The sequence below is a fragment of the Agrilus planipennis genome, unplaced genomic scaffold (assembly GCF_000699045.2).
Source record: "Agrilus planipennis isolate EAB-ADULT unplaced genomic scaffold, Apla_2.0 scaffold237, whole genome shotgun sequence".
Taxonomy (NCBI): Eukaryota; Metazoa; Arthropoda; class Insecta; order Coleoptera; family Buprestidae; genus Agrilus; species Agrilus planipennis.
The window spans coordinates 382,136-402,980 of record NW_020438951.1 but is presented as its reverse complement, the minus strand read 5'-3'; the positions used below and the strand labels follow the sequence as shown (position 1 = coordinate 402,980).

The following is a 20,845-nucleotide window of genomic DNA, read 5'->3' as shown; positions in this document are numbered from 1 at the left end:
TCAGCACACCATCGATCATATTTTTCTTTGTTCTAGTGTAGGTACATGTATGGATTGTTCAAGTTGCCGATCACTCTGTATTCTGCATTGTATCGAACGAACGAACGAACCCGGCCAGGTTTCCTGATGTGATGATCAACTTTTAACGGCAATTCGGAGATTCTCTAATTTTAGCCCTGCTGCACTGTATGTCATTCACCTCCCGTTTCATACGAATCGCGAAAATACAAAGAAAACCCAAACACAACGAAAGCATGGGGTCATTTTTCTGATAGCCTCCATTTTTTTTGTTAGGATATTAAAAATTGGAAGATTTTCGATATCTATTTTATTATATAGGAAGTCAGAGGTAGAGACATAAAACAGAGTATAGCTCAGGATTTAAGTAGCTTATAACAAAAAGAAGTTACTTCTGTGCTCGCGCAGGATCAATTAGGAAATATGAAGACAATTATTGCTCCCATGGGAATCCAGTAAAAGCTAGGGCAAAGGAAAGCCTACTTTAGATTACTAATCGTAAATAGTTAGAGATGTAAGGACTAGTTTTTGGGAAATATAAAGATTAGTTTTTAATCTATACATCGAAGACGCCATCAACATCATTAAAGACAGTACAACTGTAGGGATAGATATACAGGGGCAAAAGATTAGTATGCTTAGATTTGCAGATGATATAGCAGTATTACCATCTAGCAAGGAGGACCTAGAGATAGCTTTAAATAAAATGGAAGCGGTACTGAGTACTGACAGATCAGTACTGTATGAAAATAAATAAAAGTTAAACTAAACTACTGGTATGCAAGGGAAGAAAGAGTAGGGAAAGAGCGAATACCTAGGAAGTCAGATAAGTCAGGGTGGAAGGAGTAGTAGGATGATAATAAGCAGAGGATAGCGCAGGGTCGGGCCGTCTTTAATAAAAAGAAGTCACTTCTATGCACGTGAACGGTTAATTTAGAAATTCGAAAAAGGTTGTTAAAGGTGTATGTTTGGAGCACAGCGTTGTACGGGTGCGAAACATGGACAGTGGGCGCGGCGGAAAAGAAAAGGTTAGAAGCGTTCGAAATGTGGTCTTATAGGAGGATGATGAGGATATCGTGGGTAGAAAAGGTTAGAAATGAAGAGGTATTGGAAAGAATAGGAGAACAGAGGACTCTATGGAAGTCAATAAAAAATAGGCGATATAGGTTGGTAGGACACCTTCTGAGGCATGAAGGTCTAGTCAGAGACATATTAGAGGAAGTTAGGAGGGGTAGAGGTAGACCTAGATTAGATTACTGTTCGCAAATAGTTAAGGATGTGGGTTGTTCTAGTTTTAGGGAAATGCGAAGTTTAGCTCAGGATAGGCAGGACGAGTGGAAGTCCAAGTGCAATTTGACTAGTTCTGTTAAAATCATCTAAAAATTATGAAGCAGGAGGATGAAGGCCACACACTTGAGCGGGTCTAAATTCATATACGATTTTATATATAATTTTATTATATTAACGGAATAATAGAAATATGACAATAAGATATAATAATCTGCATGTGTTACTTGGTTTTATGTGATATCGCACAATTTTAATGGAGTGTTGAAGTTATTATCCTTTCATTCCAAACAACGATCATTAAGGTCAATTACAATTATTTATCATATGTATGTTGTTATTTAAACATTTGACAATATATTTGATGCAAGAAGGTTATATACGTATGTAGTTATGACCATTATAATCATCAAAATATTTTGCAATTTTAACTTTGCGTTAAGTTACAAGAGCTTAATGTTTTCTCGATTCAACAGGGTTCTATTCCGATACCGAATGAAGAATAAATAGAAAAATAAATAACGAAAATCCTACATGAACTGCTCCCTATACAGTCTTTTCATACATGTACATCAAAAATCTACTGCAGACATAATTTCTTGCAAAATTATATGAGATTCGACTTATTACCGCCTAATTTGATATTATTTGAACTTGCTTTAAAGAAGCTGCTTCGATCTGATTGCATATGATGTACTGATGAGATCCAATAATAATATGTATCACACTTTTGTGGCGGAAACTTGATGCATCATGCATTACTCTGTAATAATTTACACAAATAGAAGAAGCTGCTAGCTGGGTTAGGAGACAAAAATGATGACTGTTATATAAAAATGTTGTTAGAAAGAAATTTACGATATTCAGGAAACCGCCTGGAATTTTTGGATGTGTTTAACAGTCAGCGCCAGTTATTTTTAGAGATTAACTTATTAAAAAATGCTTATTTAAAAATAAATTAGGACACTCATAATATTTCCATATGTCGGAACTGGGAATTTCATCAGTGAGAGATGTATCTGTCCCATCAGTAATACATATAAACTTGTATTTCAAAGAATCCATCTGGAAAAGTTCTTTTTAACGTCAACATTTTGTGGAAACTGTAAATCTGTTCAAGTTGGCATTAAATTAGGAGGTCTTAACAAGCGGATTCTTAAAACTACCCTACTTATTTACCGGAACTAATAGAGTTAACATCCTTTGAAGGACAATGACACGAAATAAGCACCAGCCTACGTATATAGATATTCAAAGAATGACCGCAAAAATAGGCCAAAAGTTGACCATCTTCTCTATGATCATTAATGAGGAGAGCATGTTAAATACAAAATTTAAAGATGAGAATATCGTTGGTTTCTGAAATATGAGTAATTGAAGTTGCAATATGCATGATGTAAATGTGATATTGAAAAATCTCTATATTTATTGATTATCTGTATAGAACCAGAAGAATCCTCTACATTAGATTGAAAATAGGGACCAGGCACTTTCTGGAACATGAAGGGTTAGTTAGAGTTACAGTAGAAGCAATAAGATAGAGAAAGATTTAGATTGGATTAATATTAATTAAAAATGTGGGATCGTCTAGTTTTCAAGAAATTCATTGACTTCTACTGACCACTTTGTGATGACGATGATTATATAGGTGCATACATTCATGCATAAACTTACATAACGTATTATTTTTCTTGTAACTGCTTTGAATGATCGTTTGAAAAAAAACTTACAAACAAATTTGGAAACATTTAAATAAACATGACATACAGGATTTCTCAAATCCATCCGATTCGGTCTCTTCCTGTATTCAAGGTTATCAGATGTTTACAATAAATCTCTAATACTAAAAATAAAATACAACACTAAAACAATCGTAACAATTTTACTACAGTTACTACCCATTGTCGTTATTTACTTGCTAGACTAATAAAATTATCGCTTGGTTTCATAACGAATCGTTCGTTCATTTATTAAAGAGGTCATCCTAAACTAGACTCAATATTTAATAAGATTTACTCCATTCATCACGTCTGTCGTTGTGATCATGAAAAATTTATATTTCTGAATATATACGAGTTTCATCGTTGCAAAAAAATTGCACAACTTACTACTACAGGACTAATAATGTTTGTTTCGACGGCATTGACAATGATGATGTTGACCCTGATGTTTAATAAATCAAGGATGATCATTATAAAAAGATTTGCTAGCAATTGTCGCATTTATTTTTGGTTTAAATAATTGTCATTTTGTAGAAAAAAGGTGATTCTACTATACATTGAAATGTATAGCATTTATAGATGTCCCAATATAATTTAGCTACCAATTTGATATTATTTAGTAATATACATACATAGAAAACAAAATAATGTGTGAAATCATGAAACATAAAAAGAAGAAGTCTTGGCGCTTGTTGTAATGTTATCAAAAAATTCCTACCTACAATTTGTTTAACTATACCAAGAAATCCGTAAACAATTGGAAACATTTTGCTATAATTCTAACATTATACTACGTTGAAATTAGTAATATTTCTAAGCTTTATTGTTAACGCTGTGTTTCTACTATAATGAAAATTACTTTTCGATTAATAATCATCAGTTTTTGATAGACTACAGTATTTATTAACAGTGAAATAAACAGATTTCCTGGTATCAGAAAACAGCAAAATATCAAGAATATTGTAGACTGGTACTCGCATACATACATAATTTTATAAAGGCTTCGCTTCAGGGAAATTTTATGAATATATTTACTTGTAGTAAATGGTAAATGTATAGGTACGTCTTTCATATTAAACGTTATACATTTTAATATTAAATTAATTAATTTTGAAAGATCAGCTATCGATACTCACATGCGATCGCTTCATCGAAACATGTGTGACTGCAGGGCACAAGCGATTTAATTTGTGGAAATAATTTGCGTTACTGATCGGTATGAGTCACCCATCGCAAGGAATAATACGGAAATTTATAAATGATGTCTTCGACTGTTAATTAATATCAGGCGTGATTTTCCTTACCGATATCGACATTGCATTGCCCATGCATCCGATAAATCCATGACTTAAAGAACTACTCACAGAATACTGGAAATATTACCTAATTGCTGTTAATGTTAAATGTTATTTTAAGACGTTTGAGTGAATATCTACTATTGTGTAATGAATACTCACATAAATAATTAATTATAGAACAACAAAATGATAAGATGATTATCCAATAAAAGGATTTTCGCTCGATATTTGCAGATGTTATAGCAGTATTAGCATCTAGCAAAGAGGAGTTAGAAAAGTAAAACAAAAGTATTGGTATGCAAGGGAAGAAAAATTAGGGAAAGGGCGAAGATAAAGATAGGAGATGAAAAATTAGAAGAAGTGGCTGATTTTAGGCATCTAGGTCGTCAGATAAGTCAGGACGGAAGGAGTAGTAGGGATATAAAGCAGAGGGTAGCGCAGGGTCGAGTCGCCTTCAATAAAAAGAAGTCATTTCTATGTTCGCGAGCGGTTAATTTAGAAATTCTAAAACACTGTTAAATGTGTATGCTTGGAGCACGGCGCTGTACGGGTGCGAAGCATGGACAGTGGGCGCGGCGAAAAAGAAAATGTTAAAAGCTTTCGAAATGTGGTGTTATAGGCGAATGATGAGGATACTGTGGAAAGAAAAGGTTAGAAATGAAAAGGTATTAGAAAGAATAGGAGAACAGAGGACTCTATCGAAGTCAATAAGAAATAGGGGAGATAGGTTGGTAGGACACCTTCTCAGGCATGAAGATCTAGTCAGATACATATTAGAGGCAGAAACAGGAGTTAGGAGGGGTAGAGGTAGACCTAGATTAAATTACTCTTCGCAAATAGTTAAGGATGCGGATTGTTCTAGTTTTAGGGTAATGCGAAGATTAGTTCAGGACAGGAAAGAGTGGAGGTGTGTGTCCAACCAGTCTTAGGACTGACGACCTTGTGATGATCATGAATGCAGGTTTTCAAATATGATGCCAAAAAAAGGACAAAGGTCGAGTCAAAAAGAAACATGAGAAGAATCGACTCAAATAAAACGGTTTCTTATAATGTTTCTGGACCATTTTTTTCTGGTATATCCAATCGCTGTTATTGTCAGTCGATCTTTCGTTCGTTATTAGCGTTTAAACGACAGCTGACCGCTATAGCAACTAACGTTCGTGACTCGGCTCGAGAGGTCGAGGCAGCCGGTTTAATAATACCGCAAAATTTCGTCAAAACAAAATGTGCAACGGAGGTACGTAAGCTTTTTGAAACAAACCTTCGTCAATCCGGAGCATAATGGGCTTTGTAAGAACAAAATGACCACAAATCAATTCCTTTAATAATAAAGCTAACCGCACACGTTCAACAAACATATATGCACACAACAAACATACACCTGCGATTTCTACCTATATACAATCATGCAAATAGTACGCGAGCTTTTATACACACAATAATAACAAAAAGCTGTCGGCTCTTGACAGGAATATAAAAGCGCGCGGGTCGCGACACTTCGGTTTAGTAAGGTCTCGCACAGTGCGCGGTTTAGCTCGCGCGGCAGGTGCTACTCTCTCGCTTTTCCTACAAAATTTAATACATATTATCATTGCCATTATCTGTACGTAGATATCTCTCAATTGCACTGGCCTATCGTCGTTATCGTCGAAACTGTGCGAGATTGCAGCTCCAGGTCCTTCGTTATAGCTCACTAGTTGTCACTCGTTTTGTGTTCCTTGAATACACCGCGACGTTCTACATTTATTATTTTTTTCTTAAAACTATCCTTATTCGTACATATACAGTAAAGTACGTGTTCAGATAACGGACGGATTAGTTAAGTTTTAAATCAGTTAGTTTCCAATCATGAGCAGGTTTGTAATAAGCGCCGTGGTCCTTTTTATCGTAAGGATCACAGAATGTGCATCGCTGGGAAGTGAAACGTCTGCTTTGGTAAGTACTAGCTCACTTCACATTTGTTGTCGTACATAAAAATGTTTTTCAAATGAAAAACTATTTATTAAGTAATGTAAATTAATTTGTCCTTTTTCAAAATACTTTTTATTTAAAAATTAGTCTTCATGATGCTACTGTATTGGGTCCATTATGATTTGGAACAGCCTGCAGACTAATTTACGCGCTTTTGACCTAACAAAGGATTTCTGGGATATCTGTTTGCGTTTTAAGTTTTAAATGCATAAATACTCATTTATATATTTAAATCCATCAAGGTTTCTGAATTAAACCGTGTTTTACTACATAATCACGTTCTAAACGAAATCTTTATGGAAATACAAAAGTTATTTGTTTGTCAAAACAAAGAGGAACTAAGACAATAAAAATTTCGTAATATTAAAGCGTTCGGTTGCATGGATGATAGAGGAATTTAAATAATAATATCCTTGACTGACGATTCACGCCAACAGGCATTTCCTTTCGTTTAAAAATAATTTCCAGATCTTTTTGAAGTATCTTGTTTGGATGTTTCATATCTCTACCATATAAATTTATTATAATTATCCTGAATCCAAAAGGTATGAGTAATTTCAAAACTAATAAATATTTGAGTTAACTTCGAGAATTATTATGTTCAACATTAATTATTAAAAGAAGTGAACTGCTATTTGAGTCATTTATCGTCTGTTTGTAGGTATATTTTAATCTTTAACTTATTGATCCATCAAAAGCTGGTTGCTACAAACGTTGAAATGTAGGTGAAATTCACCAGCAAAAGAAAAATAGATGGTCAGATTCATGAACAGTACACTTATATATTGCTTATACAATACATAAGAGAAATATGGTTTTGATATAAAATAAGCCAATAATTAATCCACAAATACATAATTTTCGTAGCTGTTTCAGGGTAGTTGAATTTTTAATTATCTGAACAAATTTACTTTTGAATTTGATGCCTTGTTTTCCACAAACAAATTTAAATTGATTGCTTTTGTTATATATACTGTAGAGTTGTTTTTAATTCAAACATTTGTATTAGCATTTTTGACTTAAAGAGAAAGTTGGTTAAATGCAAAGTGAACTGATTTACTTGAATATTATATCAATACATGTAGGTAATATAAAATTAAAGTCGATTTATAATTTGAAATGTTCTATTATTTCATTTAGAACAGGTCCTTTCTAGATGTGCATTTATAAAATTCATTTATAGACACCGTAGATGGAGTAGGTACATGTTTAATACCTAACAGAGATTGTACATTCTCAATTATATCATAATTACGTTATCTTTTTGATTAATTTAACGTTGTACATGTTGAGACTATTGAATTAGCAACATTTTCTATTCGCAATTTTTTTTTAATATCTTGTGTTTCGTAGTAGGTAATGTGTAATTAAATATTACTTCTTATTTTTCTCTAATGAATGAACACATTAGAAGACCAACTATTAAATGACACACTTATGATAAAACAATGTGTTGTTGACGTATTCTAATAGATTCAGAATGTGACCATTTGCTATAGGCGCCTCACCATTCATAAAATTTTAATGTGATTTAAACAAAATGCTATTATCATATAAATGGAAACGTGAATCATTATTATTAATAGTATTTTCGTGTTGTAGTATTGCATTTATTCGGTTTGTATATTTATTTAAAATGGTTAAGATAAGCAGTAATGATAAGATTAGGATGAGTCATTTGTCACATTTGTTGTTATTAAAAGCATGTAGTAATTATGTTTTTAAATTAAATTTGTCATATTGCTTCAAGCAATGCTTTCGGCTGTTTAGCGTTTCACGAATAAAATTACCTGTGACATAAAAATCGCGTCTGGTTGAATTAAATAATTGTTGCTTAAGTTTCATTTTCTATTTTTAGCGTTTGGAAGTATTACATTAGCGGTCTATTTGTTTAATAAAGAACTGTAATCTTATACTTACATTATACTGCAGATAAAGTGGGTTATCTCATTAAAAGCTAGTGTATTTATCATTAAAAGGGGTGGCATACTTATTCATTTATTGTGTAATGTTTGGCTTTGTTACTTTTGACTAGCCTAATTTTGAATACGTACTCTTGACTTATGATAAAAATACACCAAATATTAACCTACCTTACCAATTATGAATAAAATATATATCTACAACAAAAAAAAAACAAATTTCAATTTTATTAGTTTATATACCATCCAATTGATCAGTGTTGCTCGTCATTGAAACTACATGTGCATTTAACGAACACAAAAATTATTATTTTTCATTGATTGTGAGCTGTGAGGTCACGTCGGGGATTTTAATAATGTGTCATCTATAAAGGAAGTACAAATGGTGTAACCACGAATAATAAAAAAGTTACGAAAACTGGCTAATTAACCTTGCTTAGACACATCCGATTAAACGGAAGTTATTTTCTAATTCAGTTGTAGTTTCTGTCGTAGGTATGAACTTGCCGTATTTGCAAATGGTAAACGGACTTCCACGTTAATTAAAGTAACACCAAGGTATTAACGCGTTCATACTTGATGGTCGAGTTATTAGTCACAATCCATCACACTATTATGGTAGATAGTAAAATTATTGGCAGATTGAGTTTACGTCATCATATAACTTGGTCCGTACGAATCAATCTAAAAAGTAAAACCACCAATTTTTTGACGTGTTAGTTTCGTTTAAATATCAATATTCGGTCATAGGATGACGAACTTTATTTATCGATATTTTCCTTCTAGTTTTAAATACTTTCCTTATCTTCTTTGGATAATAACGAAAATACCCGTTATCGCATAGAGTAAACATTATCATTTGTTTTAAACATTACCTACGCGTAAATTTTTCTGAAAGTTTGGTTGCAAAATCGTATGAATACAAGCTATACGAGCATATTGTTCAGAAAACTAGTTTGTTCAGTTGTTCCTTTCTAGGGAAAGGTGTCCTACTTAATAAATTGGACGTAAATGTAAACCAATTTACTTGTGAATTTAAATTTTCTAACTGAAAGGACAAAAATCAATTTCAGTTTGCATTTAACACGATTTAACAACTCCATTTATAAAAGCTATTCGGTTCCCATTTAACATAACCACATCGATGAAAGAAACGAATTGCAAAGCGTTAAATTAATTTGTGTCTACTCCGTCTTGAATCAAATTTTTCTAGCCTAGAGTGGCCCATTGTATTTATACCATGTAGCATGATTTTTGCCATGAAGACTAGAAGGTTGGTGATCTAATTTCAAAAAATTGTTAAAGAGGGAATTAAAAGACCTGACCTTCCATTTAAAAATTAAAGGGTGATGTCTCTCTCCGCTTTGGAGTTGAAGTAACATGAATGATTACAACCAAAATCGACGTACTTATCTGATCTTTTTGCACAAAAATCATGCTAAATGGTATCAAATGTTCTACTTGTACTTGTTGCAGATTTAATTTATACAGAAAACATGTTTTCTGATGACGTAAATTGTTCGTAAAATTAATTCTAATGTATTTTAGAATATAAATACCCACTGTTGAGTGGAGTTTGAGTTTTAAGAAACTAACTGTTGAAGGGCAAAGGACATTAACATATCCCAAAGGATGAGGGTTCTACGAAGGGCCTGTCCAACAAAACAATTTGGGTGAAATAGATGTGCATAATTTAAGCGCAAGATGGAACTAATTAGGGGTTGCTAAACGTCTTGGATGTCTTGAGACCTCTTAGAAGCAAAAACGCGACAAAGTACGCTCAGAATTAATGAAATGGGCGTTTAATGGAAGTTTGATTATTCAGGAAATGTTAGACATTTTTCTGCTCAAGTTTACTTCGATATTGGAATTCCTTTAAGTTGTTGGGACACTACAGGAAGCCCTGTAACTCAATATCGTGTTTTATTAAAGGATAAAGTGAATAAAACGATTGTGAAAAGTACTCGAAAAGTTGATATCCTGTAGGATCCGTTAAAATTTTAAACGAATTCATCAAAATTTAATATTGAAGAATCAGCAATTTGGACTGAATTTCTGTGAACACATTTTTTTGTTGTGGTACAAGTTGACGAACTTTGTAGGTACTTGAGTGGCTTTATTATTAGCTGCTGAAATCGATCTAAAAACATGTCGTCGCTAAAAAAATCAAATACAAAATCTCGAAGATTTGATATCTCAAAAATTCTCTTCATCATCATAAGGTCGTCGGTCAGTCATGAGACTGGTTGGACACGCACCTCCACTCTTTCCTATTTCGAGCTAATCTTCGCATTTCTTCAAAACTAGAACAACCCACATACTTAACTATTTGCAAACAGCAATCTAATCTAGGTCTACCTCTACTCCTCTTAACTTCTGTTTCTACCTCTAATATGTCTCTGGTTAGGTCTTCATGCCTGAGAAGGTGTCCTACCAACCTGTCTCGCCTATTCCTTATTGACTTCCGTAGAGTCCTCTGTTCTCCTACTCTTTCTAATATCTCTTCATTTCTAACCTTCTCTATCCACGGTATACTCATCATTCGCCTGTAACACCATATTTCTAATGCTTCTAACCTTTTCTTAAAAACTCAAATTTGGCCATTTTTGTTTTTTGATCAAAATTTAACCCTTTTTTTGAATTGAAAACACAGTAGTAAAGACACCTAATGTGGATAAATCATGTACACTCATAATAATCATTAACTAAAGTTATTTCATTGGTAACTTTCGGGGAATACTTGGTATAGCATCAGGTCAACTTGGACACTTTTGTAATTCTCTTTGATTATTAACCAATTTATGTAAATTGATCGATTCTTGTCAGAAATATATTCGTAAAACTTGTCTGGCTTCCTGGTTCTTGACATTCCATTGAAAGTGAATAATAGCGAGTTCTTCGTCATTGCAAGTGAACGTTCATACCTGGATTACTAATTTTTGATGCATGATGATGCGTATCATTTCTAACGAAACTGATTCTGCATACACAATTTCTCATTGTTTTTCGAACACTTGCAGAATATTAAATTGGCTACAATGGCCTCGGAAGGTAACTAAACAGTAACGTATGTAAAATGTCCGTTCGAATTTAACAACGCCTTCAGTTTATTGGCAATAAAACATATTATTTGTAATGGACACTTTGTCATCATAATCCTAGGGTCATCAACTCAAAACTTATTGTTAGTGTGGCATATATCAGGTCCATCTTTGGTAGTGCCATGAGTGTTATATCACTACTACTTTGCGTATGAAGAGAATCCTTATTTTGGTTCCAGTACATACCTAGTGGGTAGCCCAATTTTAAAAAAGTTCATTATATTCTTAGATTCCAAGTATGCACCTAACTAAAACTAAGCCACTGAGTTCTTGTTTAAATCTTTCTGAAGTATGTTCCGTGACAGTTTTATATATTTACCGGGTAATAAGGAAACCGTAGCTAATTTTCCTGTCTAAAAATATTTGTCGACATTAAAAGTACACTGACCGGCTTGTGTATAAATAGTCTAGAAAAATAATTAGACCAGTAGAACCGTGCCAGCGTGCTAAAACATTCAGTATTTTATATAAACCATTGTGGTAAAAATGCAAGACAACTAGCTAGAAATATCCGTTCAATGTTGTTGTATTATTAAATATTTTTGCAGTTGTTGTACAGAGATATATAATCTTATAAAAAAAGGCTTCACCAGATTCAGGATATTTGGAGCGAGTACCCAAGTCTCACTTAATAAAGTCCCTTCAAAGCTATGTGGAAACAAGGACTCCACGTAAAAGGGCTCTACACAATGAGGCCCCCACTTAACTGTATGGTTTTCTACATGATTTCAAGTTTTTCCCTCTTCATCATATCCTTTTATATTCTTATCTCATTTCCTACATTATCCTCGCATTATTATCCTCGTCATATTTTTATCCTACATCCTACTTAAATAATGCCCAATATTTAAATGCAAGAAAAAAACCCTTAAAACATCGGATAATTTACAAAAAAAAAAAACAAAAGCGTAGTCCTTTTAGAGTAACAATTTTTACAAATTCTAATCAAAAAATTATCTCATGTAATGTAATATACCTAAAGAATGTCATAAATTCCGTGAAAAATTACGCCATGGCTAGCGAAACGTTAATACTAAAAAGTTTGTGGTAATAATCGTAAGCTTCTGTTTAAAATGTAAAACATGTTAAATCAATAATATAATTATATTGGAATTTTTATTGGAGGGGTAATAACATACAGTTTTTTACTTTCTTTTCGTGGTCTTAAAAAATTTTATATCCCAAGTATCCACCATCCGTATTATTGTTCTTGGTGACGGACTACCTTTCAAGGTCGTGTGTCTTTATTTGCATTGCGAGTGCAGTTTGAATATCAATTATCTTGAAATTTTTGCGCAGTCAACGACCATACGTCAAATTATTGACCTCAAACGATTTTAGCACCAATCGCGAAGCAATCGATTTTTTATGATATTTCAACAGAACATTACGTGAATATCAATGTTTTTACAAAAGAAATGTTCTCATTTTTGTAATCAGCTAACTGATAAAAATCTACGTTAACTTTAGAAAATTATATTTTATTATGTATCCTGTTTTTAAGAAAAATGAAGAAATAATTGAGACTTCATAGAGTGTATCATCATCATAAGGTCGTCAGTCCTAAGACTGGTTGGACACGTACCTCCACTCTTTCCTATCCTGAGCTAATCTTCGCATTTCTCTAAAACTAGATCAATCCACATCCTTAACTACTTGCGAACAGTTATCTAACCTAGGTCTACCTCTACCCCTCCTAACTCCTGCCTCTGTCTCTAATATGTCTCTGACTAGGTCTTCATGCCTGAAAAGGTATCGTACTAATCTATCTCGCCTATTTTTTATTGACTTCCATAGAGTCCTCTGTTCTCCTATTCTTTCTAACCTTTTCTACCCACGTTATCCTCATCATTCGCCTATAACACCACATTTCGATGGCTTCTAACCTTTTCTTTTCCGCCGTGCCCACTGTCCATGTTTCGCACCCGTACAACGCCGCGCTCCAAACATACACTTTTAATATGTAATTAATTAATTAATCATAAGAATTAATTACTGAAAGAAATAATAAAATTCAGTTACAAAGTTTAAGTGGTAATTACATAAACTAGTTTTCACCTTTTTAAAAAAAATTGTAGGGGGTTTAACTAAAACCAAAAATACAAAAAAACTTCCCGCCTACTTTTGATAGCACATCACTACATTTTAGGCTTAATTAAGCTAATTTTTGTAGCACTTGAATTACTTAAATCCAAATTCTTAGTTAAAAAAAAAATTAATCATAGTGATATTTGTAGAAAAATTTTAATTTCTTGAAAGTTTCGACCTACTGGGTTATCTTCAGAAAAAGGACTACTTCATCCTAATGTATCTGTTTCTATTTTTTCAATCAAGAAAATTGCTAAACGGTTAATAGTAACTATTTGTTTTGAGTCAAACTAAGTAATGCATAATTAAGTAACCAGTTAAGTCAAAAAAAAACAAAAGTTGGTTCTGTTGCTGTATGTTTATTTGTATTAATTGCGGATGTGCTAGTTACAACCTCGTACGGAGTTATGAATCATCTTTTAAGTACACGCCAGTGTGTTACTCTGGGAAGATGCACCTTTTATTAGTCATATCTAAACAACTAATCGACCGTTTTTATCAATATTTCCTGACACAACGATATGAGCAAACATCGCATAGCATATGCAAAAAGGGTAATAAGGTAAATATAATTTTGATACATAAAACGAAAAACGAAGACCAAAGGTCAAATTGCTAATATCAAGTTCAAAGAACCAGAATTTTTATTATGCTCAATTAAGAACTGATCCAAGTACATTGTGGTTTTTCAAAATCTAAATGCAAACTTACATTTAGAAAGGTCAAATTTTAAACACAAGACATTTTAGTAAATTTCCTTCATTTAAACTCAATAAAATCTTTGTTAATTTTGGATCAAAGATTCTTATCTCCTCTCAGAGTTTTTCCAGTAGTAGTAGTAGTTCCTGGAACTTAACTTTTCAAAATGTTTTACTAGTGACAATTTCAATGGTGATTTGTTTTCTTGTTGTTCTTAAAAAAAGAATAAATATTTTAATACCTAATAAAGTTTTGCAAATCTGAATTATTAAAATGATTATTTATTTATATAATCACATTGAACTTCAATTCTCTCCAAAAACAAAAGATTAATTATCTTGTAAGGATGGTTAAAATCAACAAATCAGCAGCATAAAGGATATGCATTTATATTTCATGAAACCGCAAACACAACAATTTATTACCAATTTATCATTAACTGACTGCTTGTTTTTCGGATTTTAATCAAATGATTTTTTAATTTGACGCGACAAGAGTCTTCTGCAAATGGGTCATTGTACAGATGGATCTGAAGGTAATTTTTAATTGCAAATCAAATGTATTTATTTAAAAACAACAGCGTCAATCTTGATTTGAATATATTTTAGTGCCTGTAAACAAGTGAATATCCATGAATTGGCATTGACAGAGTGATTTGTTGTATAAGTATATTTTCATTACTTTAAAGAGGAGAAACTATAAAATCTGCCAAGTTTGTGACATCTCTAAGCAATATTTGTTAGTGCATCGAACTTACAAAAGTCAATACAATACGTAATAAATTCATAAAAATTTGGTTTAGTTAATACCTATACAAAATACTCTTGTATCTATTTGTTTATCTATCTATACATGTGGACAATTAATAGTTACATTTAGAAGCAGTACTGACCACAGGCTAGGGACGTAGCTACATGGAAAAATGGAAATTTTGATCTTAAAGTTTGATTTCCAACTTTTCTTAAAATTAAATCGCAACTGTTATTGACCTTTTTGTCTCGCATTAGACATTGTAATCTGTTTACTTATTAATAATTAATTAAAATGTAAGGATACTGTTAATCAAACAATACTCAAATACAACGTAGCATGGTGTTGTAGTGGGCGTTATTACAAAATCTAAATTAATTAATTAATTAATTAGAATATGAGAAGACCTGCTTTCACACGGTAACGGTAATTAACACGATCGAACCTCAACAAAGTGTAGTCAGACAGACGATTGTAACAGACCGGCTGCTATACCATCTTTAAGGTATTAGAAAAGCGACATTGACCCTGGAATAGTAAACTTTACTCTTTTTATTTAACCATCTACAGTCTGTATAATGTCGACTGACGTCAAACTAGTACATATTAGCAGTAAGTAACATTGAATTTAATTTCGACATAGGCATATGAACTGACTATGTACCAACAACAATAATACCTCCTAAGGTAAAGAAATTTTGACCTTTATTTGTTTAGAAAATTGATGCAGATATTGGATATATCGCAAATGAAAATGTTTTTAAGAAGGAAGTTCTGTTACTAGACATCCACACATAGGTGTTTAAACGTTTTGTTATTACAGCTGAAGGCTATACGAGGGTGGATTGATAAGTTTCCGGCCTGACCAAGAAAAACAAGGTTTTTAAAAATTTTTTTTTTTTATTTCTCAACATAATCTCCTCCAAGGCTGATACATTTCTCATAGCGGTGTTCCAGTCTATTAATGCCATCTCTATAGACTGATTCGTCAAGCTCCTCAAAATAACCATTTACAGCTTCGATTACTTCTTCATTGTCCGCAAATCTCTTACCGCCAAGCCATTTTTTGAGATTAGGGAACAGAAAATAGTCACTCGGGGCTAGGTCTGGAGAGTAAGGAGGGTGCGGCATCAATTCAAACTTTAGATCGTTGATTTTAGCCGTCGCAACGATTGACGTGTGCGCTGGTGCGTTATCGTGATGAAACAAGATTTTTTTCTTCGCCAGATGAGGTCGTTTAATTTTCACCTCGTGGCTCAAACGTTGCAATAAGTCTGCGTAGTATTGACCAGTGATAGTATTACCCTTTGCAAGGTAATCAATGTATATAATACCTCTTGCATCCCAAAAAACAGTAGCCATAACCTTGTTCGCCGAAAAAATTGTTTTTGCCTTCTTTGGAGTTGGTTCCCCTGGTCCAATCCACTGTTTAGACTGTTCTTTGGTTTCAGGAGTGTAGTGGTGGACCCACGTTTCGTCAACGGTTACGAATCGACGCAAAAATTCGCTTGGATTACGCTTATACAATGACAAATTTGCGGTAGAAATGTTTTTTCGAATCAATTTTTGGTCGACTGTTAGCAAACGCGGCACCCATCTTGCACAGAGCTTTTCCATATGCAAATGTTGGTGCAAAATATGTTGCACACGTTCATATGACATCTTACAGGTCTCAGCTATCTCACGCACTTTCAATCTGCGGTCTCCCAGCACTATTTGATGAATTTTTTCGATCATATCTGGAGTTGTGACCTCAACGGGGCGTCCTGAGCGAGGCCCATCAGAGGTGCTCACACGACCCTTTTTAAACTCGGAAACCCACTGCTTAACGGTTGAATATGACGGGGAGGATGTCCCCAGTGTTGAGTCCATCTCTTTTTTAATTTCCTTCGGCGTTAACCCCTTCAAATAAAAGTATTTGATGACAGCACGATTTTCCTGCTTTTCCATTTTTACGAAAACCACAGAGGCGTCTTGTTCAGCGTGCTGTCAAACCTACACTAGCAAGGAGATCGGGCTGAAACTATAGCTACAAGCTATCCAAGGATGGTACTATAGAATGTCACCTCAAGGTAGGCCTAGTGGCGTCATCTCTTGGTTAGGCCGGAAACTTATCAATCCACCCTCGTATAATAGAACGAATAAGATATTTTATAATTCCGTTGTAAATTTACATACATATTTACATATTTATGTAGAAGACGATTAAGTATTCATTGCGGTTAACATATCTACGTTACAATATTTATCTCCTAGTAAAGCGCCCAGCGTCAGAAGACATTTAAAGGTCATGCTTTGCAGTAAAAGGAAGTCTAATGATAAAGTATCCAGTTTTTCAAAAAAAAAATATTCATAAAGAATAATTCTAGGTACGTGCTTTACATTTTGAAAGCTCTTTTTATATGTATACATTGATTGCGGCTTGCATTTAAAATTATCAAAACAGAAAATGGGTTTAAAAACCCTCAAAAGGCTTCGTCAACGAATAATCTAATGGGAGGAGGGGGGTAAGTCATGACCGAAATTTTGACTTTTCGACGTGATGAAGATTTGAAAAAAAATGCACAAAATTAATTGTTAAAAAAATTAAATGTGTCTCTAGCAGGAAGCAACCGCCCTCATTGCCCCTCCCCCCTTAACGAGGCCCTTGGAACTATCCAAAACAAATAGAAATTAATCTTTATATAACAGAATACAAGGAGGACCTAGAGATAGCTTTAAATAAAATGGAAGCGGTCCTGACAGATCAGTACTGTATGAAAATAAATAAAAGTAAAACTAAAATACTGATATGCAAGGGAAGAAAAAGTAGGGAAAGAGCGAATATAAAGATAGGAGACGAAAAATTAGAAGAAGTGGCTGATTTTAGATACCTAGGAAGTCAGATAAGTGAGGATGGAAGGAGTAGTAGGGATATAAAGCAGAGGATAGCGCAGGGTCGTGTCGCCTTTAATAAAAAGAAGTCACTTCTATGCTTGCGAACGGTTAATTTAGAAATTCGAAAAAGGTTGTTAAACGTGTATGTTTGGAGCACTGCGTTGTACGGGTGCGAAACATGGACAGTGGGCGCGGCGGAAAAGAAAAGGTTAGAAGCGTTCGAAATGTGGTGTTATAGGCGGATGATGAGGATATCGAGGGTAGAAAAGGTTAAAAATGGAAGAGGTATTAGAAAGAATAGGAGAACAGAGGACTCTATGGAAATCAATAAAAAATAGGCGAGATAGGTTGGTAGGACACCTACTTAGGCATGAAGGTCTAGTCAGAGACATATTAGAGGCAGAAACGGGAGTTAGGAGGGGTAGAGGTAGACCTAGATTAGATTACTGTTCGCAAATAGTTAAGGATGTGGGATGTTCTAGTTTTAGGGAGATGCGAAGTTTAGCTCAGGATAGGAAAGAGTGGAGGTACGTGTCCAACCAGTCTTAGGACTCACGACCTTATGATGATGATAACAGAATACAGAAAGTATTTCTAGAAACGTATAAACCATAATTTTTCCTTATATTCGTCTCGAGACAGTCCCGAACAAGGAGAAGACATCCTGTCGTCGCAGTAGTTAAGTCGCATGCGACTGGATCCATTATTCAAGCTGTCATGCCGGCTATGCCCAGAAGGCTATTCAAAGGCCACTTGATTAATTCGAACTGTGTATATGTACATTTTCCCGCAACTTGGACTTTTTACTTCGGAAAATTTAAAGGTGGTGCAGTTCGTCGCTTTCCCGGTAAGGGCTCGGGTATACATTGTGTACGGTGGATCACAAAGAAAGTGGAATAGGTCAAAATTATAATAAAAGGAGGGAAGTCAATTTGTGAGACTGACCTTTGCCTATTTCAGTTCAGCAAATATTTATTAATCCGCACCAGGTACCGCTGTCGCGTGTTGTGCACGTAGGTACATCATTTTTATAAACGTCTCGCTAATGGGAAATCAATTTTATACTAAACACTTTTATCTACATCCAATAAATATACAAAGGCGATTCTAACAGTAAAGTGATGCCTTTTGAATATTAACCTTTCAATGGAGTATCGACATACAAAACACCTAATAATGGGTTCAGAGAATCCTGCTAATTGAATATAGAAAGGACTCATGCATTCATTTTTGTAAAACGAAATTAAACTACCATGTATGTCATGGAACAAATGTCACGCTGAGGTAACCAGCTAAAAGACCCTCAAGATTTGAGGAAAAAATTTGTGGCAGATGAGAGACGATAAAGAAAGATGGCTCAAATCTTTCAACCGTCTCAAATAATAAATATTAAATGATTATATAACTATGTCAAAAAGTTTTCAGATACTTTTATCAGAATTTTCTGTTTACTGAAATTGAAGCCTTTTGTGGTTTATACACTGCATTGTACAGTATAACTGTAGGGATACATATACAGGGGCAAAATATTAATATGCTTAGATTTGTAGATGATATAGCAGAATTAGCATCTAGCAAGGAGGAATTAGAGATAGCTTTAAATAAAATGGAAGCGGTACTGACAAAACAGTATTGTATGAAAATAAATAAAAGTAAAACAAAAATACTGGTATGCAAAGGAAGAAAAAGTAGGGAAAGAGCGAATATAAAGATAGGAGACGAAAAATTAGAAGAAGTGGCTAATTTTAGGTATCTAGNCTTATCTCATTTCCTACATTATCCTCGCATTATTATCCTCGTCATATTTTTATCCTACATCCTACTTAAATAATGCCCAATATTTAAATGCAAGAAAAAAACCCTTAAAACATCGGATAATTTACAAAAAAAAAAAACAAAAGCGTAGTCCTTTTAGAGTAACAATTTTTACAAATTCTAATCAAAAAATTATCTCATGTAATGTAATATACCTAAAGAATGTCATAAATTCCGTGAAAAATTACGCCATGGCTAGCGAAACGTTAATACTAAAAAGTTTGTGGTAATAATCGTAAGCTTCTGTTTAAAATGTAAAACATGTTACATCAATAATATAATTATATTGGAATTTTTATTGGAGGGGTAATAACATACAGTTTTTTACTTTCTTTTCGTGGTCTTAAAAAATTTTATATCCCAAGTATCCACCATCCGTATTATTGTTCTTGGTGACGGACTACCTTTCAAGGTCGTGTGTCTTTATTTGCATTGCGAGTGCAGTTTGAATATCAATTATCTTGAAATTTTTGCGCAGTCAACGACCATACGTCAAATTATTGACCTCAAACGATTTTAGCACCAATCGCGAAGCAATCGATTTTTTATGATATTTCAACAGAACATTACGTGAATATCAATGTTTTTACAAAAGAAATGTTCTCATTTTTGTAATCAGCTAACTGATAAAAATCTACGTTAACTTTAGAAAATTATATTTTATTATGTATCCTGTTTTTAAGAAAAATGAAGAAATAATTGAGACTTCATAGAGTGTATCATCATCATAAGGTCGTCAGTCCTAAGACTGGTTGGACACGTACCTCCACTCTTTCCTATCCTGAGCTAATCTTCGCATTTCTCTAAAACTAGATCAATCCACATCCTTAACTACTTGCGAACAGTTATCTAACCTAGGTCTACCTCTACCCCTCCTAACTCCTGCCTCTGTCTCTAATATGTCTCTGACTAGGTCTTCATGCCTGAAAAGGTATCGTACTAATCTATCTCGCCTATTTTTTATTGACTTCCATAGAGTCCTCTGTTCTCCTATTCTTTCTAACCTTTTCTACCCACGTTATCCTCATCATTCGCCTATAACACCACATTTCGATGGCTTCTAACCTTTTCTTTTCCGCCGTGCCCACTGTCCATGTTTCGCACCCGTACAACGCCGCGCTCCAAACATACACTTTTAATATGTAATTAATTAATTAATCATAAGAATTAATTACTGAAAGAAATAATTCTTATGATTAATTAATTAATTACATATTAAAAGGGTATGTTTGGAGCGCGGCGTTGTACGGGTGCGAAACATGGACAGTGGGCGCGGCGGAAAAGAAAAGGTTAGAAGC

At 33.7% G+C, this 20,845-nt stretch overlaps 1 protein-coding gene across 5 annotated transcripts in view; it reads left to right on the top strand.

The window, feature by feature from the left end:
* Positions 1-5,819: 5,819 nt before the first annotated feature.
* The window catches only part of LOC108741148 (matrix metalloproteinase-14), a 58,883-nt gene continuing 43,857 nt past the window's right edge, over positions 5,820-20,845 (top strand). For all 5 annotated transcript variants that reach the window (XM_025974831.1, XM_025974833.1, XM_025974828.1 and 2 more), the window contains exon 1: positions 5,820-6,259. In XM_025974831.1, coding sequence (XP_025830616.1) covers positions 6,173-6,259 — 87 coding nt within the window. In that variant the 5' untranslated portion in view covers positions 5,820-6,172. The remainder of the gene's footprint in view (positions 6,260-20,845) is intronic.